Source organism: Cnephaeus nilssonii (genome assembly GCF_951640355.1).
Source record: "Cnephaeus nilssonii genome assembly, chromosome: 4".
Lineage (NCBI taxonomy): Eukaryota > Metazoa > Chordata > Mammalia > Chiroptera > Vespertilionidae > Cnephaeus > Cnephaeus nilssonii.
The window spans coordinates 56945419-56972208 of record NC_137075.1 but is presented as its reverse complement, the minus strand read 5'-3'; the positions used below and the strand labels follow the sequence as shown (position 1 = coordinate 56972208).

Below are 26790 nucleotides of genomic sequence, written 5' to 3'. Positions count from 1 at the left end.
CAGAGCGTTCTACATTAGCCTTACAGGGAAATCCCAATTCTATGCAAAAATAACAGCTCTTAGGGGTTATTTTCCACATATCAGGGTGGGTTTAGACCTGCATTTCTGCAAATATTCTAAGAGTTGCTGTTGCAGAGAATCTGTAGGCCACACAAAAAAGAAACAAGAACATATAGGATAAACTCCCAACTCCACCATAATCTGGCACCATAATCTCATTTCCTGCCACAGATGTTAACTTTGGCTATTATCAACAGTACTTGGCTATCTCCCAAACCACCATGACATTTCTTGCCTCTGAGCCTTCGCTCATGCTCTTCCTTCTGCCCTGATCCCTCCCTACTCTTCATTTTTACCTGGCTAGCACATACTCCCCTTTAAGACAGCTAGGACTATACACTATTGTTTTACCTTCTCCCAGAAGACTTTCCTCACTATCCTCCCAGGTTAGATTAGTACCGTTCTTCAGAGCTTCAATAGCATCTTGATATACATACATGATAGTCCCTGTTGTATGAAACTGAATCTATCCATTTTGTTTGTTTCCCCCACTACAGGGTAAGCTCCTTGAGGATAGGAACTGTCCTAATTTCTATATTCCCAGAACTTTGGTGGCATATAATAGGCACTAATGACATGTTAGTTGAATGGGTTTTATTTTTAAATACTTCACTCCATCTTCTTTGTATCACCTGCAATGCCTAGTACAGAGCCTTTTACAAAGAACATAATAAATATGGAATTGAGATGAGGGAGTTAAAAATACAGTTATCTGTTTCCTTTTGTAAGTTTTTCTCCTGGCTGTATCACTCTGCTGTATTTGAAAACTGATCTCCCTGGCTCCAAGTAATTACAGGGAAAACAAAACACATGCTGCTCTTTATGTAGGTTTCTAAACAAATCAGACTGTGTATGGATACCATCTGCTATCACCAGCCTTCTTCACAGCTTTCTGGTGGAAGCTTACACTAAGAACAAGCCTGATTTATCTCACTGTTCACATAGAAAAAGCAAAGATTCTCTCGTTAACTACAAAGTCCAAAATTCTTGGTGACTTTGTAACCTACTTCACAGAAAAATGAAAACCATCCTTCACCATATGATGTCCTCCCTAACCCTGATTCAATACTGCCCAATCCCTTTCTTGAAGTGAAAAAGAAAAAGTATAGTCAGAAGAATAGTAAAGTAGGAAATAAAGTTTTCCTATGTAAGTAAATCCACTATAGAAATAAAAAAGCTTATTAAAAACTTGAAAACATTTTTCAATCATTTCAAGTACTTTTTACAAAGTGCAGACAGGATACCAATACTGTTATGAGAGAGCTTTCATCCTGAAATCTCACCTAATAATAGACAAACATGTAAATTGACCGTACCTCTGCTAAGCTCACAGCCAATCAGAGTGAGTATGCAAATGAAAGGCTAAAGATGGCAGCCGCCCAGATGCTCCAGGCACGGAGTGGCCAGGCGGGGCAGAACGCCTGCTATGAGAGGGAGGGCAGGGGGCAAAAGGATCTACAGGAGTGGAGTGCTGCAGCAAATACAAGACTGCAGACACCGGAGTCTTCAGTGAAGACAAAGATGGCAGACTCTGGTCAAAGCAAAGGCCTGGGTCCTGGGTGCTGGAGGAAAACCGGTGCTGGAAGCCAAGGGAAGGAAGGCCTATTGCACAAATCTCTTCGTACAACGGGCCTCTAGTTACTCAATATAAAGTAAATCTACAGTCACAAAAAATTAAGCAGTTTTCATACTGCTAGAGAAAAATTTTGTGAAATAATAAAAAAGCTGAGGTACCAATACATATATCAAACAGTGATAAGTTATTAAAAGTGGGGTCCCTTAAAAATCAAGATAAAAAGAAACTAAAAAAAACAAACCATCTACCTTGCAAAAAAATTATGATACCTAGGAATAAACTTAACTAAGGAGGTAAAAGAGATAAACAAATAGAAGAATATACTGTGTTCATGGATTGGTAGAATCAACATCATTAAAATGTCCATACTACCCAAAGCCATCTATAGAGTCAGTGCACTCCCCATTAAAATACCAATGGCATATTTCACAAACTCTCCAAAAATTCATATGGAATAAAAACCCCCGAATAGGTGCAGCAATCTTGAGAAAGAAGAACAAAGTTGGAGGGATCACAATACCAGATATCAAGCTATATTGTAAAGCCACTGTTCTCAAAACTGCCTGCTACTGGCACAAGAACAGAGAAATAGATCAAATGAACAGAACAGAGAACCCAGAAATTGACCCAAGCCATTATGCTCAATTAATATTTGACAAAGGAGGAAAAAGCATACGTTGGAATCAAGACGTCTCTTCAATAAATGGTGTTGGGAAAATTGGTCACATACCTGCAAAAAATTAAACTAGACCACCAACTTACACCATACACAAAAATAAACTCAAAATGGATAAAGAACTTAAATGTAAGACGGGAAACCATAAAAATCTTAGAAGAATCCACAGGCAGCAAAATATCAGACATATGTTATAGCAATAGCTTTATTGATACAGCTCCTAGGGCAATGGAAACTAAGGAGAAAATAAACAAATTGTACTACATCAAACTAAAAAGCTTCTGTACAGCAAAAGAAACCATCAACAAAACAACAAGAAAGCCCACTGCATGGGAGAACCTATTTGCCAATGTTATATCTGATAAGGGCCTAATCTCCAAAATTTATAGGGAACTCATACATCTTTTTTAAAAAAAAATATTTTATTGATTTTTACAGAGAGGAAGGGAGAGGGATAGAGAGTTAGAAACATCAATGAGATGAGAGAGAAACATCGATTAGTTGCCTCCTGCACACACCCTACTGGGGATGTGCTCACAACCAAGGTACATGCCCTTGACTGGAATCGAACCTGGGACCCTTGAGTCCGCAGGCTGACGCTCTATCCACTGAGCCAAACCGGTCAGGGTGGGAACTCATACATCTTAACAAAAAGAATATAAATAATCCAATAAAAAAATGGGCAAAGGACTTAAAAAAAACACCTTTTGAAAGTGGACATACAGAAGACCAAGAGACATATGAAAACATGCTCTAAGTCACTAATCATCCAAGAGATGCATATAAAAACGACAATGAGGTATCATCTCACACTTGTTAGAATGGCTATCATCAACAAATCAACAAATGGCAAGTGCTGGTGAGGATGTGGAGAAAAAGGAACCCTCATGCACTGCTGGTGGGAATGCAGACTGGTGCAGTCACTGTGGAAAACAGTATGGAGTTTCCTCAAAAAATTAAAAATGGAACTCCCATTTGACCCAGTAATCCAACTTTTAGGAATATATCCCAAGAAACCAGAAACACCAATCAAAAAGGACATATGCAACCCTATGCTCATAGCAGCACAATTTACAATAGCTAAGATTTGGAAACAGCCTAGGTGCCCGTCAGCAGATGAGTGGATTAAAAAGCTGTGGTACATCTACACAAGGGAATACTATGCTGCTGTAAGAAAGAAAGATCTCTTACCATTCGCAATAGCATGGATGGATCTGGGGAGCATTATGCTAAGCGAAATAAGGCAGCCAGAGAAAGATAAATATGACATAATCTCACTCATTGGTTGAATATAATGAACATCATAAACCGATGAACAAAAATAGATATAGAGACAGAGAAGCATCGAACAGACTGTCAAACTTATCAGCGGGAAGGCAAGGGAGGGCTGGAGGAAGGATAAGAGATCAACCAAAGGACTTCTTTGTGTGCATATAAGGATAACCAATGGTCACACACTATAGGGGTGAGGGCATGTGCCGCGGGTGTGGGGTGGCCCGGGGGCAGTCAATAGGGGGAAAAGGAGATACATATAATCTTACCTAATAAAAGAGAAACATGCAAATTAACCATCACTCCGCTACGCCTACAGCCAATCAGAGTGAGTATGCAAATTAACCCAACAAAGATGGAGGTTAATTTGCATATGCAGGCTCGCGGAGCGGCGGAGAGGGGGTGACGCCTGCTATGAGGGGAAAGGGGGCGGCGGAGGGAGCTACTGGAGCGGTGCTCTGGACAGAAGCGGGGACTTGTGGGCTCCCGGGCGGGCCGGGGAGTGGGGACATGCCAGCTCCTGGGCAGCTGGGAGTGAAGCCAGGGGAAGGAAGGCCTATTCTTGCACGAATATCATGCAACAGGCCTCTAGTACTATATATAATACTTTAAACAATAAAAAAGATAAGGTTTTGAATCTGATTCTAAATCACAATATTATACAGTGTTTATTGAAAATACGGCAATTTGTACTAGAAAACTGTAGGGAAAAAACCTTTGCTCTTATTGGGACTTTAAATATAGCAACTAGTATTTTCTTTTTTTTATATTTCAGTTTAATTTTTCCTTTTTATTCAATTTATGAGGGTGATGCTGGTTAACAAAATCATACGTCTCAGGTGCACAATTCCACAAAACATCATCTGTACACTGTATTGTGTGTTCATCATCCCAAGTCTTTATGTTTAATTTTATATGGAACTGCCAGACCTTTCTCCAAAATGTATCATCTTATACTTGTACCAACAATATATGAGTTTCTGGTCAACATTTGTTCTTAATTATTTCTTTCTGTTTTAGCCATGTGGGAATGTATGTAGTGGTATTTCATTATGGTTTTAATGAATGTATGTAGTGGTATTTCATTATGGTTTTAATTTGTATTTCCCTGGCACCTAATGATGTTGAGCATCTTCTCATGTGCTTATTTGCTATTCATGTATTTTCTTTAGTGATGGGTCTATTAAAATGTTTTTGTACCCTAAAAAATATTGATAATATAAATAAATAAACAAAATACCTAGGAATATATTTAACCAAGGAGGTAAAAGACTGTAGTAAGGAAATTATAAGACACTGAAGAAAGAAACCAAAGAAGATACAAATGAAGTATACACCGTGCTCATGGATAGGAAAAATTAACATAGTTAAAATGTCCATACTACCCAAAGCAATCTATAGAATCAAAGCAATCCCTATCAAAATATTAATGGCATTTTTACAGAAGTAGAATAAACCAAAAATGTATATGAAACCACAAAAGACCCCAAGTAGCCTTTGCAATCTTGAGAAAGAATAACAAAGTTCTTTAGGTATCACACTACCTGATATCAAACTATACTATAATGCCACAGTAATCAAAACAGCATGGTACTGTCATAAAAACAGACACATAAATCAATGAAACAGAATCAAGTGCCCAGAAAAAACCCCCCACACTTATATGATCAATTAATATTTGACAAAGGAGGCAAGAACATACAATGGGGTAAAGACACTTTATTTAAGAAATGATATTGGGAAAACTGGACAGATACATGTGGAAATATAAAACTAGACCACCTTCTTACACTATATATAAGAACAAACTCAAAATGAATTAAAGACTTAAATGTTAGACTTGATACCATAGAACTCCTAGAAGAAAACATACACAGCAAACCCTAACATTTCTCTTAGCAATATTTTTTCTGATATATTTTTTCTTAAGGGAAATAGAAAAAAATAAACAAATGGGACAACATCAAACTAGTAAGTTTTTGAACAGTAAAAGAAACCATTAAAGAAAGAAAAAGACAACTTACTAAATGAAATAAAACAGTCACCATCGATATATCCAATAAGGAGTTAATATCCAAAATTTATAAAGAACTCAGACAACTCAACACCAAAACAAACAGTACAATTAAAAAATGGCTGAGGATCTGAAAAGGCACTGCTCCAAAGAGGGCATATAGATGGCAAATAAATATGAAAAGATGCTCAATATTACTAATCATCAGAGAAATGCAAATTAAAACTACAGTGAGGTATCACCTGTGAGAATGTCTATCATCAATAAATCAACAAAAACAAGTATTGGCAAGGATGTGGATAAAAAGGGAACCCTCGAGAGTTCCCCGTGGACCGTCCTGGCCGGGTTGCTCAGGCCTCCTGTACCCCGCAGCCCGGCCAACACTGGAGTGGGCCTCGCTCACTTGCCTTGCCCCTGGGCGGACTGGCCTCCCATACTGCCCATGCTGCCCACGCCCCGCACCACTGGCCGCCTGAGGAAGAGTCCTGGCCATGATCGCCTCCGGAAGGATATTTTTGCATCTTGAAGATTAAGTAATAATCTTCTCTGCAATAATTAATTTTTGTCACTTTCTGTGAACTAAAGCGATTCAATGTCTTTCCTGGATTGTTTCTGTACTTCACAAACACAAGTTGAATCACTCAGGACTGAGAAACAGTCTGAAACCAGTATCCATCAAAACTTGGTTGGTAAGCCAACCCTTCCCTGGTTGTCTCCATCTGCTAGACCAGTGGTCGACAAACTCATTAGTCAACAGAGCCAAATATCAACAGTATAACGATTGAAATTTCTTTTGAGAGCCTAAAACCGACTTATACGAATGGGCCACGAAGTTTAAATTGCACTGTATGTGTGTGCCCGCACGTGGTATTTTGTGGAAGAGTCACACTCAAGGGGACAAAAAGCCGAATGTGGCTCACAAACCGCAGTTTGCCAACCACTGTGCTAGACCCAGTGAAGTGATCTGCTCCACCAATGCTTCTCACTATGAACTCCAAGTGGAAATAGGAAGAGGCTTTGATAACCTGACTTCTGTCCATCTTACACGGCATACTCTCACAGGAACTCTGGTGACTATCAAAATCACAAATCTGGAAAACTGCACTGAAGAATGCCCGAAAGCTTTACAAAAAGCTGTGATTCTATCCCACTTTTTCCGGCACCCCAATATTATAACTTATTGGACTGTTTTCACTGTTGGCAGCTGGCTTTGGGTTATTTCTCCATTTATAGCCTACTAGAGGCCCAATGCACAAAGATTCGTGCAAGAATGGTCCTGCCTTCCCCTGGCTGCCGGCACCGCCTTCGCTCTGGCCGGAGCAGAGTTTCTGGGTTATAAGGTAATTCTATTTTTAATTTTTTTAGGAACCTCCATACTGTTTTCTGTAGTAGCTACAACAATCTGCATTCCCACTATCAGTGCATGAGGATCGCACCCCCCCCCCCTTTTAAATATATTTCAAGTGAATCATTTAATGTGAATGAGGCTCAGTTTGATATTACCATAAGTATTAACAGAAGAAAATGGGAAAGTATAAACTTTTCCCTATTACCAAACAAGGGGTTGATGCCAGAATCAACTAGCCTGTTGGTCTAACAATAGCTGATCAAAAATGCTCGAAAATCTGGAAGTAAAAAATGTGTTCTTTGAGGGCACATTCCCTGAGGGCAGGAAATGCTAAAAGAATTAAATGGCTCAAAAATTATATTGAGATCAAGAAGAAGAATTAGTCACAGCTTTGGGTGGGGGTGGGGGGGGGTGAGAATAGATAACACTAAGTGCAGCTAAACGAATACTTCTAAAGTTTCCCTGGAGGTGTAGTAGCGCTCTGAGCTAACCAAAGGGGCTACGAACTCATGCTCCTTTGAATAGAGTGGTTTTAACCTTTTGCACTCAGATGTCAAGTGTGACTCGACACGGTTAGCATTAGAATAAAGGAATCGAGAAAAAAGCAAGTGAGTGCAAATGGTTAAATGGTAGATTCTCCAGTGCGCCAATTGTATTTTTAAGTATAATTCTAGTATTTGTACCTAGAAATACAGAAGAAAAGCAGCAGGGAGAAAGTGTCAAGTATATAGGATGGAAAGGATTTGGCAGCCCTAGAATTTCCAGTTTGCGTCTTTTTCATCTGGAAAGTCAGAGTCTGGCTCATTCCAAGGTGGTGCTGGAGGCAGTGCTACTGATGGCTTTTGATAAGCTGGAGGCAGCAGCCATTTTGCTCCAGGCCCAGAGCTGCCTTTCCACCTTCCCACATTACCCAGAGGCCTGGAGTGGCTGGGGCGGTGCGGAACCGGCCGCTCGGCACCTGCATATGCAAATTAATCTTCCATCTTTGTTGGTTTAATTTGCATACTCACTCCTGATTGGCTGGTGGGCATTGTGAAGGTACGGTCAATTTGCATCTCTTTTATTAGTGTAGATCAGGCGTCCTCAAACTACGGCCCGTGGGCCACATGCGGGTGTTTTTGCCGTTTTGTTTTTTTACTTCAAAATAAGATATGTGCAGTGTGCATAGGAATTTGCTCACAGTTTTTTTTAAACTATAGTCTGGCCCTCCAACAGTCTGAGGGACAGTGAACTGGCCCCCTGTTTAAAAAGTTTGAGGACCCCTGGTGTAGATGGTTCAGCAAGTCAGTTCTTGAGGACTTATTTTCCTGAAGGAATGAGTGAAACTTTAATAAGAAACATTCTCTTTGGAGCAGTGAGAGGGTTGAACTATCTGCACTAAAATGGCTGTATTCACCGGAGTTTTAAAGCCAGCCATACCCTCATTTCTGGTGATGGCCTAGTGACCCTCTCTGGCCTGTCCCACCTGCATAGTTTGGGTTAGCACAGACAGAGGCATAGGGCTGTGTTTTATTTCCACATCAGTGCAGCTGTGGCTGAGTCCAGAACTACTGAAACAGGATTTACATGGATACAATGTAAAGTCAGATATTTACAATGTTGGCATTACAGCGTGTGAATTGGCCAGTGGCAGGCACCTTTCCAGGACATGCATAGGACTCAGATGCTGTTACAGAAACTGAAAGGTCCTCCTTATAACCAATTGGATATCAGTATCTTCCCTCAGTCACAATCCAGAATGAAGAATTCCCGGTCAGGTGTAGAATCTGGGATGATTTCTTCAAACAGGTTTTCTATTCCTTGCTCAGTTTCCTCTCCTTCTGGAACCCCTATTATGCAGATGTTGTTTTGTTTCATGTTGTCCTAAAGTTCCCTTAGGCTCTCCTGCTTTTTAATTTTTTTTTCTAGAAGCTGTTCTACTTGGGTATTTTTTTCCTATCTTGTCTTCTAGCTCAGTGATGTGATCCTCTGCTGCTTCTAGTCTACTATTGATGCTTTCTATTGAGTTCTTTACAGCAGCAATGTCATTTTTCATTTTTTCTTGATTCTTCTTCATTTCCTCTTGGTTCTTACACATATTGTCGAACTTGTCTTCCATTCTTTTCATCCACCTTATGACCATTTCTCTGAATTCTTTCTCTGACAGGTTGCTTGCCTCCATTTCGTTTACTTCCTTTTCTGGTGATGCCTGCTTTTCTTTCATATGCGGGCTGTTTCTTTGTCTCCCCATGATCTCTCTTCTACAGGTGTCTGGTTATGTAGTTCTCTCTCTCCTGCGTTGATTTAAAGGCACAAAATAAAACGCAACCAGGTACAACGCACAAGGCACTGAACAGAAATGTATTCACGATATTAAACCCCAAATAAAGGTGAACACCAGAGAAAGAGAATAAGAAAGAAGAGGGGAGCAAACTATATATATGGGGAGAAAACTCCAATAGAGAGACAGAAAGTTACCTACAAAGGATCCCCCATCAGACTAGCAACTGATTTTTCAACAGAAACACATCAGGCCAGAAGGGAATGGAATGAAATACACAAAGTCATGCAAAGGAAGGGTCTGAATCCAAGAATATTGTACCCAGCAGGCTATCAATCAAAATTGAAGGTGAAATCAGGAGCTTCACAGACAAAAAAGGACTAAGGGAGTTTATTACCACCAAACCAGCAATGCAAGAAATGCTAAAGGGTCTGCTGTAAAAAAAAAAAAAGAAATAGGAAGCGAAGAAGGAACACAGGGGTAAAGAATAAAAATGGCGACAAATAAGTACCTACCAATAATAACTTTAAATGTAAATGGATTAAATGCCCCAATCAAAAGACATAGGGTAACGGATTGGATAAGAAAACATGACCCATATATCTGCGGTCTACAAGAAACCCACCTCAGAAAAGAAGACACACACAGAATGAGGGGGAAGGGATGGGAAAAGGTTTTTCAGGTGAATGGAAATGAAAAAAAAAAGCTGGGGTAGCAATACTTATATGTGACAAATTAGATTTCAAAGTGAAGGACATAAAAAGAGATAAGGAAGGCCACTTCATAATACTAAAGGGAGCAATCCAACAAGAAGAGATAACTCTGGCAAACATATATGCACACAATACAGGAACACCGAAATACATAAAAAAAACTTCTGCAGGATATCAAGGGAGAGATTGACAGCAATACAATCATAGTAGGAGACTTTAATACCTCACTATCACCATTGGACAAATTCTCTAAACAAAAAGTCAGCAAAGAAACTTCAATCCTAAATGACTTACTAGACCAGATGGAATTCATTGACATCTTCAGAACATTTCACCCCAAAGCCACAGAATATACATTCTTCTCAGGTGCACATGGGTCATTTTCAAAGATAGACCATATTTTGGGTCACAGACAAAGTCTCTTCAAATTCAAGAAGATAGAAATCATATCAAGCATCTTCTCAGATCACAGTGGCATAAAACTGGAAATCAACTACAATAAAAACAATCCAAAAAAATCAAACACATGGAGACTAAACAGCATGCTATTAAACAATGACTGGGTTACCAGAGAGATCAATGAAGAAATAAAAAACATCATGGCAACAAACGACAATGAAAACACAACAATCCAAAATCTATGGGACACAGCTAAAGCAGTCTTGAGAGGGAAGTTCATACTCTACAAGCCTACTGCAAAAAACAAGAAACAATGGTAATAAATTACCTAACCCTACAACTCAAAGAGTTAGAAAGAGAGCAACAAGAAAAGCCCAGTGTAAGCAGAAGGAAGGAAATAATAAAGATCAGAACGGAGATAAAGGACATAGAGACCAAAAAAAAAAATAAATAAACAACAACAACAATAAAAAAGATCAACAAAACCAAGAGCTGGTTCTTTGAAAATATAAACAAGACTCACCTAGAAGTAAATAGAGAGGACCCAAACAAACAAAATCAGAAATGAAAGGGGAGAAATAACAAGAGACCCCACCGAAATACAAAGGATTGTTAAAAAATACTATGAACAATAATATTCCAACAAACTAGACAACCTGGAGGATATGGACATATTCCTAGGAAAATATAACCTTCCAAAACTCAATCAGGAAGAATATAAACATCTCAATAGGCCAATAACCATGGAAGAAATTGAAGCAGTCATCAAAAAGCATCCAGCAAACAAAAGCCTGGGGCCAGACGGCTTCACAGGGGAGTTTTACCAAACATTCAAGGAAGAACTAAAACCTATCCTCCAGACTATTCAAAAAAAATTCAAGAGGGAAGAACACTTCAAAGCTCCTTCTATGAAGCCAGCATCACCCTAAACCAGATAAAGACAACATAATGGAAGAGAATTACAGGCCAATATCACTCATGAACATAGATGCCAAAATCCTCAACAAAATTCTAGCAAATCGGATCCAGCAGTACATCAGAAAGATCATACACCATGACCAAGTAGGATTTATCCCAGGAATGCAAGGATGGTACAATATCCGCAAATCAATAAACGTGATATATCACATAAACAAATTGAGAGATAAAAATCACATAGTCATATCAATTGATGCAGAAAAAGCATTTGACAAAATCCAACACCCTTTCTTCATAAAAGCTCTCAACAAGGTGGGAATAGAAGGATCATACCTCAACATAATAAAAGCCATATATGATAAACCCACAGAAAATATAATACTCAATGGGAAAAAAATAAAACCATTTCCCCTAAGAACAGGAACAAGACAGGGATGCCCACTCTCACCACTCCTGTTCGACATAGTACTGGAAGTATTAGCCATTGCAATTAGACAAGATGAAGAAATAAAAGGCATCCAAATTGGAAAAGAACAAGTAAAGCCATCCTTATTGGCAGATGACATGATATTGAACATAAAAAACCCGAAAGACTCCATCAAAAAACTAATAGACTTAATACATGAATTTGGCAATGTAGCAGGATACAAAATTAACGCCAAGAAATCTATGGCATTTCTATACACCAATAGAGAACTTACAGAAAGAGAGACTAAAAAAGCAATCCCATTTACCATCGCACCAAAAAAAGTAAGATATCTAGGAATAAACTTAACTAAGGAGGTAAAAGACCTATAGGCGGAAAACTACAGGACACTGAAAAAAGAGATAGAGGAAGACGTAAACAGATGGAAGAATATACCATGTTCATGGATTGGCAGAATCAACATCATTACAATGTCCATACTACCCAAAGCAATCTCCAGATTCAATGCACTCCCCATCAAAATACCAATGGCATATTTCAGAGACCTAGAAAGAACTCTTCAAAAATTCTCTGGAATAAAAAAAACGCCCCGAAGCCACAGCAATCCTGAGAAAGAAGAACAAAGTAGGAGGGATCTCAATACCAGATTTCAAGCTGTATTACAAAGCCACTGTTCTCAAAACAGCCTGGTACTGGCACAAGAACAGACATATAGACCAATGGAATAATATAGAGAATCCAGATATTGACCCAAACTACTATGCTCAATTAATATTTGACAAAGGAGGCATGAACATACAATGGAGTCAAGAAAGTCTCTTCAATAAATGGTGTTGGGAAAATTGGACACACACATGCAAAAAATGAAACTAGATCACCAACTTACACCATACACAAAAATAAACTCAAAATGGATAAAGGACTTAAACATAAGATGGGAAACCATAAAAATACTAGAGGAATCCATAGGCAGAGAAATCTCAGACATACGCCGAAGCAATTTCTTCACCGATACCGCTCCTAGGGCAATAGATGCTAAAGAGAGAATAAACAAATGGGACCACATCAAAATAAAAAGCTTTTGTACAGCAAAAGAAACCATCAACAAAACAGGAAAGCCCACTGTATGGGAGAACATATTTGCAAATGTTACCACTGATAAATGTTTAATTTCCAACACCTACAGGGAACTTATACAACTTAATAAAAGGAAGATAAATGATCCAATAAAAAAATGGGCAACAGACCTAAATAGAATCCTTTTGAAAGAAGACAGAAGGAAGGCCAAGAGATATATGAAAACATGCTCAAAGTCACTAATTATCTGAGAGATGCAAATCAAAACAATGCGGTACCATCTCACACCTGTCCGAATGGCAATCATCAACAAATCAACAAACGACAAGTGCTGGTGAGGATGTGGAGAAAAAGGAACCCTTGTGCACTGCTGGTGGGAATGCAGACTGGTGCAGCCATTGTGGAGAACAGTATGGCGTTTCCTCAAAAAACTAAAAATGGAACTCCCATTTGACCCAGTAATCCCACTTTTAGGAATATATCCCAAGAAACTAGAAACACCAATCAGAAAGGATATATGCACCCCTATGTTCATACAGCACACTTCAACATAGCTAAGATTTGGAAACAGCCTAAATGCCCATCAGCAGATGAGTGGATTAGAAAACTATGGTACATCTACACTATGGAATACTACGCTGCTATAAAAAAGAAGGAACTCTTACCATTTGCAGCAGCATGGATGGAATAAGCCAGGCAATGAAAGAAAAATACCACAGGATCTCACTCATTTACAGAAAATAAAGAACATTATAACCTGATGAACAAAAAGATAGATACAGAGGCAGTAAAGCACCGAACAGACTGTCAAAAATACAGCAGGAAGGCTGGGGAGTGTTGAGGAGGGGGGGAAAGAGATCAACCACAGGACTTGTATGCATTCACATAAGCACAACAAATGGACACAAGACACTGGCGGGGTGTGGGATGAGGGCATGAGGCAGGGGGTAAGGGAGGCTGGGGAAGGTCAAGGGGGAAAAAAAGGAGATGTATGTACTACTACATGTAATACTTTAAACAATAAAAAAATAAATAAAATAAAAAACTGGGAAAAAAAGAATATAGAGAGAAGTTGGAACCATTATACACTGCTGGTGGAAATGTAAAAGTTGTATAGCTGGTTTGGAAAACAGTTGGCAGTTCCTCAAAAGTTAAATAAAGGGTTAACCTATGACTCAGCAATTCCATTCCTAGGTATATACCCAAGGGTAATGAAAGCATGTCCACACAAAAACCTGTACATGAATGTTCATAGCAGCATTATTCACAAAAATTGGAAACAAACCAAATGTCTATCAACTGATAAACAGATAAATGTGTTACAACTACATACTCCATAAAAAGTACTAAAGTAATGATATGTGCTACAGTGTGGATAAACCTTGAAAACATGTTAAGCTGAAGATGTCGGTCTCAAAATACCACACATTGTATGATGCTGTATATATATGAAATGTCCAGAATAGTCAAATCTATTGAGACTAAAAGTAGATAAGAAGTTGCCTAGGGCTGGAAGGGTTTGGAAGAAGAGGGATGGGGTACTTGGCTAAAGGGTATAGGTGTCTTTTGGAGTGATGAAATGTTCTAAAATCGGTAAGTGGTGGTAGTTGCACAACTCTTTGAATACACTAAAAGCCGCTGAATTGTAAACTTTAAAAGGGTGCAATGTATTTTAGGTGAACTATATCTCAATAAATCTATTAAAAAATACTCTCCTATATAAGGAAGAAGACTTTTCAGTCAACACTGACAAAGTAACTAAACAACCAAAAGTGGTGTCTATCCAAGTGTGCAACTATAGTGTTTTAGTGCATCTTTGGTTTTAGGTTAAGAAAAATAGCAAAATAATTACCCTTTCTACTGAAGACAGCTGTTGCTGTAATCCATCACATTTTTTGTTTGCTTCTTCAAAAAGAGTTTTATATTTTTCTGTTTGAGACTGTTGCAAATTAATTGTTCGCTGCTGTCTTACACAATCTTCCTCAAAATTTTTTACTTGAGACTTTAAATCCTCAATTTCATCCTCCTATAGTTATGAAATTATAGATTATGTGAAAAAAATGCACATGATTTGGTATATAAAAATGCACATGATTTTAAAATATAAAGCAGAAACAAAAAGGAACTTCATATGATCTTTGATTTTCATCTTAAAAAATGAGTCACATATTTTATTTGTGCTTAATAGCTTACACTTGTAAGTCTAATATAAAGAATTCTAATTGCTAACAAGTATTTAAAATTCTTTAGCTCTGAAAATTCCACATCTTAGAATGGAGTTCAGTGTTTACATATAATTTTTTAATTCAAAATTTAACTGAATTATATCTCAATGAAGCTAATTAAAAAATATAATTTAAATTACTCCTAAAATGTCTTAATATTAGAGCATGTATATTGAGAGCTTTTAAAAACTAACCTTTCTATTGCATTCACATACAACATTATCCAATTCCTGCTGCATAACACGGAGTTTGGCCTTCAGAAATCTGATCTGTGCTTCTGTGGATTAAAATAATTATATTTATTGCCTTTCACTGAATCTAAAACATCATCAGTTGTAAGACAGACCATTATATTATGAAAGAACAAACATGTTCAAGATGGGAATCTAACAGGAGATCCCTGTTTAGGAAGACTAAATATTCCTAATTTAAATATAAATTAACAAATCCACCCAACAGAAACAAACTGCTCACATTTCAACAGTGGAATCAAGTAAAGAAAGGGGGGAATAGGGCAGGACCAAAGCACTCCTGAGAATCTGAACCACAGGCATAAGTGTGCGTACACACTTTCTGTTCCAAAGTTCTTACTAAGGTTCCAGTGTCACCATGGAGCTGATGACCTGTGGTTGGCTCTAACCCACCTAGATCTCTCTAGCCTCAACTCTCTTTCTAGCCTCTCATATAACATCAGGCTAACAGGGATAGAAGGGGAATGATAAATTAAAAAGTGTGATGTTTGCAGTAGTTGGTCTCTAGGAGAAAAGAAAAAAGAATGGGAGAGCATGACTTTTTTTCCTACTATCTTTCTCTCCCCAACTTTAGGTACACAGCACTAACCTCTCCATCCCACTCCAACCATTAGTCTTTCAAAGCAATCTGTGCTGCTAAACTACTTTTTGATCTTTTCCTCCCCCAGGTAACCACAGGCAATCATCTGGAATCCTCCTATCTAATAATAGAGTAAAATGTAAATTACCATCACTCCGCTACGCCCACGATTGGGCAGTGGGAGGCTGGGGGGCGGGACTCGGGGTGGCCTATCCGGCCATTGAGAGGCACGGATCTGCTGCCACTGAGGGGGGCAGGACTCCCGCCCCCTGCGACTCTCAACGGCCAGATGGAGGCCAAATCCGCGGCCGCTGAGGGGGCCTGCGCGGACACCCAGCTGCGCCTCTCAACGGCAGGGTAGCCAGGTGTCCGCGGCAGCCCCCCTCAGCGGCCGTTGAGAGGCGCAGGGGGTGGGAGTCCCGCCCCCTGCGCCTCTCAACAGCAGGGTAGCCCCCTTCAGCGGCCACGGACCATCAAAAGCGTGGGAGCTGGGTGCCTGTCCGCTCAGGCACCCAGCTCCCCGCGATCAAAAGCAAAAGTGTGGCAGCTGGATGCCTTTCCGCTCAAGCACCAGGCCTTTCAGAAGCCTCCGGCGTGGCGGAGGCTTCTGAAAGGCCTGGTGCACCAGCGATCGAAAGTGAAAGCGTGGCAGCTGGATGCCTGTCCGCTCAGACACCAGCAGACAGGCACCCAGCTCCCTGCGATCAAAAGCAAAAGCGTGGCAGCTGGATGCCTTTCCGCTCAGACACCAGGCCTTTCAGAAGTCTCCGCTGCGCTGGAGGTTTCTGAAAGGCCTGGTGCACTAGCGGACAGGCACCCAGCTCCCCGTGATCAAAAGCAAAAGCGTGTAGGGGACCCTACACGTGCATGATTCAATCATGCACTGGGCCTCTAGTAAAAGAATAAAAGGGGAGCCCTAACCAGTTTGGCTCAGTGGATAGAGCGTCGGCCTGTGGACTGAAGGGTCCCAGGTTTGATTCTGATCAAAGGCATGTACCTGAGTTGCAGGCACATCCCCATTAGGAGTGTGCAGGAGACAGCTGATGGATGTTTCTCTCATATCTATGTTTCTAACTCTCTATCCCTCTCCTTTCCTCTCAATAAAATATATATTTTTAAAAAGAATAAAAGAGGAGAGAGCTAGGGCAAAAATTCTCAAAAAGGGAGTAAAGTTGCAGAGGGGCAATTGAACAATTAGAAAAAGTAATTTGTGCTGGTTCCCTGTATCAGGGAAGAGGAATACTGTGACAGGGCCATGTTCACTGTGTGCTGAGGTACAGCTAACATCTGACCATTGTGTCCTTGAAGGCATCTTAACAGAGACACAAAAGCAACGTCCTGCTTCATTTAACTTCCTTCTTGTCAACTAGCCCCAGAAAGCTTGGATAGGTCAATAAATATAGTAAATGCATAAATATATTGCTCCTCACTTATGACTAACTAGCATGCAGCACAACAATCATACATACAATTGTTGCGATTTTCACAGAAACAGATAATTTTAAAGATAAAGTTTATAATCACCTAATACAAACTGCTAAATTTCAAAATTAATATATTGCTATTATAGAGGGGCTAAATGGCTTGTCTGAACTCACAATTAATTACAGTTCAGCATTAACTATGTACATATACACTGAACTGTCTTATTTTTGGTTTACAATAGCATTAGTGACTCCTCAAAAATTCAACATAATTTTAGAGACATTACTGGTAACTAACAATGTCTTTAGATGATCTAAACTTAGTAGTATTATGTTTCTAGTGTTCTGATGAAAATGAGTTTATAAGAAAGAAAATTATATTGGTTAGAAAACTCATTTGATCATTTTACCTGATGCTACATCTATAATTCATTTATCTTTTTGCATGTGTTAATTTAATATGCAATAAGCAGAATATAGTAATGGTAAATGAAAAAATTCAAAGAATCATGTGGTGTGTGTGTGTTTTTTATTTTTTATTTTAATGTTTTAAGGATTAGTTTTGGGACATTTTAACCTTAGTTTAAGAGTGGTCAATGAAACCAACACCATAAAAATAGAGACCAGTTCAATGAGGCAGTTACTTACCCATGATCCATTTAATAATTACTAACTCATAACCAATTACTTCAGTTATAATCCCACTCATTCCTTCCACCATCATGTCCCACTAGATGATTTTTAAACAAATACATCACAATACATTTTAAAATGCAAAATAAAGTTCCTAAATATCTTTTTCTAAGTAACTGTGATATACAAAAAGAAAACTTACCTGTTCCAATGTCTTTACTAGCACCACAAAAAATATCATCATCTATATAATCAGGTAAGCCTTCTTCTTCCAGTTGCCCTTCAATTTTGCTAACTGTTTTTGCAAGAGAAAAGTCTGAGAAATCCTCTGGAATGGCAACATCATTGGCAGTTGATACATCAGAGTATTTCAACTTCATACTAAATAATAAAATTACATATGTAAATGTACATTACACGTACTTTATATATAAGACTCCTAAATATGACTTTTATCCAAATAACAAAGCATATCAAAATTATAATAAAATTTAAATTTATGATGAAACCTATAATTGATACCTTCAAGGACTATAAGAGTCTTAGTAGACTTTCTATCTTTATGATTTACACAACCACAGAGCTAGAGAAGGCTTTGTGAGGTCTGTTTATTTTAAACACTAGAGGCCTGGTGCACGAAATTCATTCACGAAGCAGGGGGGTGTCCCTCAGCCCAGCCTGCACCCTCTCCAATCTGGGATCCCTCTCACAATCCAGGACTGCTGGCTCACATCTGCTCGCCTGCCTGCCTTCCTGATTTCCCCTAAATCACTTCTGCCTGACAGCCTGATCACCCCCTAACCACTTCCCTGCCAGCCTGATTGATGTCTAACTGCTCCCCTGCCAGCCTGTTTGCCCCCAACTTCCCTCCTCTGCTGACCTGGTCACCCCTAACTGCCCTCTCCTGCAGGGTTGATTGCCTCCAACTGCCCTCCCTTGCAGGCCTAGTGCCTCTCAACTGCCCTCCCTTGCAGGCCTGGTGCCTCTCAACTGCCCTCCCCTGCTGGCCATCTTGTGGTGGCCGTCTTGTGTCCACTTGGGGGCAAGATCTTTGACCACATGGAGGCAGCTATATTGTGTTGGAGTGATGGTCAATCTGCATATTACTCTTTTATTAGATAGATAGAGGCCTGGTGCATGGGTGGGGGCCAGCTGGTTTGCCCTGAAGGGTGTCCTGGATCAGGGTGGGTGTTCCCTTGGGGCGTGGGGCAGCCTGAACGAGGGGCCTGTGGTGGTTTGCAGGCCAGCCACACCCCCTGGTGACCCAAGCAGAGGCCCTGGTATCTGGAATTTATTTACCTTCTATAATTGAAACTTTGTAGCCTGGAGCGGAGCCAAGCCTCCTGCTCAATCTGTGGCTGCCGCCATTTCTGTTTGGATTTGTTTACCTTCTATAATTGAAACTTTGTATCCTTGAGTGGAGGCCAGGGCCCGCCAGTGTGTGTGGAAAGCTTGGCTTCTTCTGTTGCCAGGGAAACCCAAGCCTCCCTTCTGGTAGCCATCTTGGCTGGGGTTAATTTGCATACTCACCCTGATTGGCTGGTGGGCGTGGCTTGGCTGGTGGGCATGGCTTGTGTAGTGGAGTGATGGTTAATTTGCATATTACTCTTTTATTAGAGAGGATTGCCTCCAAACAGAGAACATCTATACTAATGAAAGGGTAATATGTTAATTAGACCAGGAGACCTTCAGGACAAAACCATGGTGGCGGGGCCAAGGCAGAGGCAGGTTAGGGGCAATCAGTTCAGTGTGGGCGAGGCAATTGGGGCAAGTAGGATGGCAGGGGGGGGCAGTTTGGGGCAAGCAGGCTGGCAGGGGTGGCAGTTGGGGGTGAGCAGGCTGGCAGGTGGGGGCAGTTGGGGGCAAACAGGCCAGCGGGGGTGGCAGTTGGGGGTGATCAGGCTGGCAGGGGGTGGCAGTTGAGGGCAAGCAGGTTAGCAGGGGGTGCAGTTGGGAGTGAGCTGGCCGGCAGGGATGGCAGTTGGGGGCAATCAGGCTTGCAGGGTAGGCAGTTGGGGGTGAGCAGGCTGGCAAGGGGGGCAGTTGGGGACAATCAGGCTGGTAGGGGTGGGGCAGTTAGGGGTGATCAGGCTGGAAGGGGGGACAGTTGGGGGCAATCAGGCTGGCAGGCAGAGTGGTTAGAGGCCATCGGGCAGGCAGGCAGGTGAGCAGTTAGGAGCCACCTGGATTGTGAGAGGGATGTCCGACTGCCGGTTTAGACCCGATCCCACAGGGTAATATGTTAATTAGACCGGGAGACCTTCAGGACAAAACATGCCCCGAGGGGTCTCAGATTGGAGAGTGTGCAGGCCAGACTGAGGGACAACCCCCTCCCGTGCATGAATTTCGTGCACCGGGCCACTAGTCCTATATAATAAAAGCCTAATATGCAAATCAACCAAACGGCAGAATGACCGGTCAGCAGGGCCAGCGAGCAGGCAGCACCAGGCCAGCCAAGGCGGTGCCAGTGGGCAGAGGGAGGGGACGGTGACTGGCAGAGTCAGAGGGGCGATTGGGGGCTGGTGCCGTCTCCTGATCACTCCACTGGTCCCTCCTGCAGTGGGAGGCCTAAACCATCAATAGGACATTCCCTAAGGGCTCCTGGTCTGCAAGAGGGCACAGGCCAGACTGAGGGACCCCCCCCCCCAATTGAGTGCACACATTTTTGTGCACCAGGCCTCTAGTCCAGTGGTTGGCAAACTGCAGCTCGTGAGCCAATGCGGCTCACAAGCTGCGGTTTGCCGCTCTGTTGACTAATGAGTTTGCTGACCACTGACCTAGAGTCTCGATTCCAATAATTACAGACTGTTGTTGTTCCTTGTGATTAAGCCCCTATCCCAGTGATCGGCAAACTCATTAGTCAACAGAGCGGCAAACCACAGCTCGCGAGCCGCATGTGGTTTGTGAGCCACAGTTTGCCAACCACTGCTCTAGGCAAAAATAAAAGTACTAAACTTGGCCTCTTTCGTCAAATCTAGCCTGTGGCTTTTAATTTCACATGCTACTGGAGAAGACCTGTACAAATAATAGCACTCCAGCCATAATTCTGCAAACACTAAAAAACAATATCTCTTGAGAAAGAATTACAGAGTAAACACTTCTTAGCTCAAACTCAACATTTTTTCAACCTAAAGAAACACATTGTAACCAGGATCAAAGTCGACCAAAAAGTTGGATTTACTTTTGACACATAAGCAAAGGCTTCTGAATTTTATTTTGAAAAGCAACCTTTTCTTTATAAAAGTAAACATGAAGTCTAAAAATAAGATAACCTTTCCAGTATATAGTATGTGTTCTCTCTTCTTCAATTAATCATTTTTTTAAGATTTTTCTTCCTATCCTTTCACTCTATTTTTTCTTTTTTTGAAAAAAACAAAAAGGTTGGTTAGCCAGTTAAAAGACACAGAATTAACAAACATTTTTCCCAAATTAGGAGTTTAGGTAAGTAATAGACATATGAATTTAAAATACTGTGGATAAGAAGCTGATTGGTACAACCCACGGCAGGTATGACCCTCCTTTTCTAGAAAGTCTCCAACCCAAAGAGCCTCGTGGGCCCCACTTTTAATATGTAAAATACTAAGAACAGTCTTGAATTATTTTTCATCAAAAGCAATAGAATGTAAATTATATTATAGTCTTAGAGCCAGTCAAATCATTCTATGTCTCAATAAATACAGTAAGGTATGGTGCCCTGTTAAATACTCAAAAAGTATATGCAATTTAGTTTACTTGAGAGAAGTAGGCAGGAAATAACATCTAGGTTCTAGTCACAGTTCTAAGAAAATAAAAAACTGCTACAAGACATTTCTGAATAGAAAATGTTTTAAATTACTGAATGTGGACAGATATATAGAGTGTAATTTTGTATATTTTGTGGTAAAAAAGACCTGGAGAAACAAAAAGCTTAATAATTAAGAATGGCCTGACCAGCATAGCTCAGTGGTTGTGCACTGACCTATGAACCAGGAGGTCACAGTTCGATTCCCAGTCAAGGGCACATGCCCAGGTTGCAGGCTCTATCACCATTTTGGGGTGTGCAGGAGGCAGCCAATCAATGATTCTCTCTCAGTGTAGATGTTTCTATTTCTCTCTCCCTGTCCCTTCCTCTTTCTAAAATCAATAAAAAATATTTTTTAAAAAGAATGATACTACTGTAAATTATAAAATTTAGGAAAAAAGTATACCTTTAAAATTGTACTATACCTTGAATTTGTTTTCTTTCCTTTATTTGCAGAGTGTAGTTTTTTTTTAACCTTGTTTACTGTATCAACATTTTTGTTCTTTGGCTATATGAAAAAAAAATTAAATAATTGATTAGTTAAGATTCTAATCATGTGCTAAAGTAAATAATTCAGACTTGTTGGTTTGCTACATAAAAGAATTGCTAATTTCATGAAATGAATCACACTGTACTTTTTTTTAAAATCCCAGAATTCTATAGCTGGAAAAGACCTAGATGATATTAGGACCAAGAGATTCCAAGACAAGGAAAATGAGTCCCAAAGATTCAAGGATATTCAGCTAGTGGGTCGAACGTTAAACTGAATGTTCTGACTCACAGAATTTAGTTCCCCTTACTGATTATTCCCCAGATGGCTTTCATGTATACCAAGCATGTCAAACTCGAAGCCGGCCGCGAGTTTGATATGCTTGATGTATACTGTTACTTAGACCTACATCCCCATGGGTGGGGAATTTACAGTCCACAGTAAGCTCGGCACCTACAATAGTGATTCCTACATGTAAATATTTAAATGACTGAATAAACCTTTTAAAAATATACTCTTTATATATAAATACTTTTCTTTTTCAGATTTTCTATCTATAAATTTGGGCTTCAGAGAGAAAACTAAAATATGCTTAGGGTACAGACTCATTTCACTTAGAATTTTTTCCATTGTAGCTCCAAATTGTTCAGTGAAATTATGAGACAAAAATGGATTTCATTCATTTTATGAGCAAAATTTCATGAAGACATCTCTTCTGAGTGTCAAGCTTATATTCTAAGTCATAACCCTTCTCTGTTTTGTCTAAGAAAAGTCTAAAATAAAAACCCTAAATTTTACAGAATGTAATTATATTCACAAAAAGTTTGATTTCATACCTGAGTTTCTGAATATGGATGAACTGTCCCTTCAGATAATAGACCTCTAGACACCAAAAATAAACATATATTAATAAAGAGATGATATTAAGCTGAGACCCAATAAAATTCAACAGCAACTATATTTGAAAGGAAAAAATATACATCAAGTAGACTTTGCTATAATTTTAGGTATGCATGTGTTAATTTATTTAACCTAAGTGTCACAAACAAGAAAAGTGGTTTGGTTGAATAAATCACCTTAAAAATACTGTACTTGAATTCTCCCACAACCACATCAAAATTACAACTAAACTACAGAAAAACCATCATTCAGAACCACCTGAAATCTAGCTGAATGTAAGTCCTCATCAAATTTAAAGAAGCCTCATCGAGATTAGCAGGTGGGGAGTGGAGATGTGGAATGGGCTGGTCCCACACCTACAGGTGGTGATAAAAACTGGGAGGGATATCTCAGCTGTGAAGGTCCCTCCTGAGGAGTGAGGGGTCCCAGTCCCACACCAGGTCCCCCCAACCCAGGGTTCCAGTGCCAAAAAGAGAAGTCTCCGTAATTTCTGGCTATAAAAACCAACAAGAATCTCTGGCCAGTGTGGCTCAGTTAGCTGGGCATCGTACCATGCACCTAAAGGTTGCTGATTTGATTCCTAGTAAGTGAACATGCCCAGGTTGTGGGTTCAATCCCTGATAGGGAGCCTGCAGGAAGCAGCTGATCAATGTTTCACTCTCACGTTGATGTTTCTCTTTCTCTCTCTCCCTTCCTCTCTCTCTAAAAATCAGTAAGAAAATCTTTTTAAAAAACCAAAACGCAACAAAACCAGCATGGCTGAATAAGACCAAGGGCTGCTGGAGTCCCAGGCAGTTCCTTTAAAAGGGCCCATGTGCAGACTTACTCGACTCCCTCCCTCTGAGGTCCAGCACTGGGGCAACAGATTGAAAGGAACCAGGGGCATACAGGGAGGAACTGGATTGTGTGGCATCAAGGGGAAAGCTGTGGGTGGACAGCTTTCTGTCAGATAAAAGTGCTGGCAGAGCCCTGGCTGGGTAGCTCAGTGCTTAGATGATGTCTGATTTACCAAGGTTGCAGGTTCCATCCCCAGGGCACACACTAGTATAAGAATCAACCAATGGATGTATAAATAAGTGGAACAACAATTGATGTTTCTTTCTCTCTCTCATTCTCTCTCTCCCTGCCTAAAATCAATCCATAAATTTTTAAAAAATGTTTAAGTGCTGATAGAGGCCACTGTTCCTTTTCTGAGACCCCTGCCATAGAGCCAGCAGGTGAGTGCCTTATCTGAGTCTCAAAAGTCACACTGTTCACCCTGCCCTGGTGATTCCCCGAAACCCTGTATCCCAAACTTGTGAGCCTATCCAAGCAGTTTCCAGTAGGTTTCCCATACAAATGGCCTATCGTGGCTCATGATTCTGACTTTCATTAAATCTCTCTAACAAGCAAAATCTGGCCTGAGTGTACCCCATCCCTCTAGCTAAGTGACCCCAGGCTCAGCACAAGCAGCAGCTGGCCTTGGTATAAGGTTGGCCTTGCCAGGGCATCTCCAAGCCCAGCACAAGTAGCAGCCATCTGCAGATCACTTTGTAGCTCATGCCGGCTGGCCCCAGGCAGAACACAGGCAGCAAATGACCTTGGTCAGCACCTCCAAGGAGGCCTCAGAGCCAGTGCACCCAGTAAACATCTTCAGACCACATTGAAGCATCACCCAACCACCTCCACAAGTGACATACTCAAGTAAATCCTTCTCTGTGGGGTGGGCCCCAGCATAGCTATCCTCCATGGCGGTTGGTGGTCACAGCCGTTCCTGCAGCCACCTGGCCTGGGGATAGCTCCCGTCCATTGACATGTCAATAGCAATCAAGGCTCAACTACAACAGAAGGGTGTACACAGCCCACACAGGGGGGTCTACACCTGGAGTGCCCAGCTCAAGTGAATGGAGAGGCTATGCCATTGGACCCTACAGGACATCTACTACATAAGGTCACTCTATCAAGCCTGGGAAACAGGAGATCTATCTAATACATAGAAACAAACACAGAGAGGCAACCAAAATGAGGAGAAAAAGAAAAATGTCCCAAATGAAAAACAGAGCAGCCCATCAGAAAAAGAACTAAACAAAATGGAGACAACCTCTCAGATACAGAGTTCAACACACTGATTATAAGTATGCTCAATGAACTTAGTGAGAACTCAGAAAGAAGAGATAGGAAACAAAAACAAAGATAGAAAATTTAAAAAAATACACAGTCAGAAATGAAGAATACACAGTAACTGAAATGGAGACTACATTACAGGGAATCACCAGTACAGTGGATGAAGCAGAGGAATATAAGACAGCAAAAAACCCCAATTGGAACAGCAAAAAGAAAAAAAATTCAAAAAAGTAAAGGAGCCTCTGGGACAACTTCAATGTACCAACATTGGAATCATGGGGGTGCCAAAAGGAGAAGAGAGCAAGAAATTGAAAACTTATTTGAAGAAAAAAAAAGACAGAAAACTTCCCTAATCTGGTGAAGGAAACAGACATACAAGTCCAGAAATCGCACAGTCCCAAAGTTGAACTCAAAGAGGCCCACACCAAGACACATCAGAATTAAAATGCAAAGGTGAAAGATAAAGAAAGAATCTTAAAAGCAGTTAGTTACCTACAAGGAAGCTCCCATACAACTGTCAGCTGACTTCTTAACAGAACCTTTGCTGCCCAGAAGGGATGGGCAAGAAAAATTCAAAGTGATAAAAAGCAAGGACCTACGACCAAGATTACTCTACCCAGCAAAGCTACCATTTAAAATCAAAGGACATATAAAGAGCTTCACAGATAAGAAAAAGCTAAAGGTGTTCATTACCACCAAACCAGTATTACATGAAATGCTAAAGGGTCTTTCTTAATAAAAAAAAAGAACAATATTAAATGGCAATAAATACATATCAACAACTGAATCTAAAAAACAAAATAAACAAACAGAATAGAAAGACTTATAATACAGAGAACATTTTACAGTTACCAGATGGGAGGGGGGCTGGGCACAAGGGGGGAAAAAGATGGACTAAGAAGTATAAATTGGTTGTTACAGAATAGTCTTGGGGATGCAAAGTACAGCATAGAGAATAGGAAAGGTTTGTGTGTAATATAATTGAAATGATTTGTGTAGTAAACTTTGCTTCCAGCAGACTGTATGTATGCTATACTTTTAGGAAATAAATTCTGGTTTCCCTAGCACACAGTTTGGCAGAGTAATCTTGGATGCTGAATATTTATTACAATACTAGAGGCCTGATGCATGAAATTCATACAAGAGTAGGCCTTCCTTCCCCCGGCTGCCGGCACCAGCTTCCCTCCATACCTGGGACCCAGACTTCCCTCTGGCTGCCGACACCTGGGACCTGGGCTTCCCTCGCAGAGGGAGGCCTCACCCACCCGCCGCAGCCTGCCGGGTCGGTGGTCTGGGCCTCCCTCTGCAGGGCGATCATGGGGTGATGGCCGGGCCCCAACCAATCGCATCGCACCCACGTTGGCTGGCCTGGTACCAGTGGGTGTCATAATGTGGTCCCGGATGGTCGTCCCACTGTTTGGCCATTTGGTCAATTTGCATATTACACTTTTATTATATAGGATATACTGCCTGACTATAATAATTTAGCTAAATTATCATTGTTCCAAGTTGAAATAGACTGTTTCTTTACAGAATTAATTATCTCCCATAATCAGCAATTCCCTACTAATAGTCTAGTGCCATGTTTCGTTCATGTGGTAAACGCCATCCAAAGTAATTTTTTTAAAAGCCACCTGATCTAGGTAAACAGAGGTGTTATCAC

The 26790-nt window shown here is 40.6% G+C and overlaps 1 protein-coding gene and 1 pseudogene across 3 annotated transcripts in view; one reads left to right on the top strand and one right to left on the bottom strand.

Annotated features, from left to right (window-relative positions):
* Nucleotides 1-26790, bottom strand: part of TEX9 (testis expressed 9) — a gene marked incomplete at its 5' end in the record, with an annotated part of 51463 nt that overhangs the window by 11939 nt on the left and 12734 nt on the right. For both annotated transcript variants that reach the window (XM_079767761.1, XM_079767762.1), the window contains 5 exons: nt 14593-14766; nt 15160-15242; nt 18056-18234; nt 22060-22142; nt 22961-23006. In XM_079767761.1, the coding sequence (XP_079623887.1) occupies nt 14593-14766; nt 15160-15242; nt 18056-18234; nt 22060-22142; nt 22961-23006 (565 nt within the window). The remainder of the gene's footprint in view (nt 1-14592; nt 14767-15159; nt 15243-18055; nt 18235-22059; nt 22143-22960; nt 23007-26790) is intronic.
* LOC307097555 (STE20-related kinase adapter protein beta-like) lies at nt 4615-8953 on the top strand (annotated as a pseudogene). Its single transcript has 3 exons — nt 4615-4626; nt 6528-6834; nt 8218-8953. The product of its transcript is annotated as an STE20-related kinase adapter protein beta-like (transcript).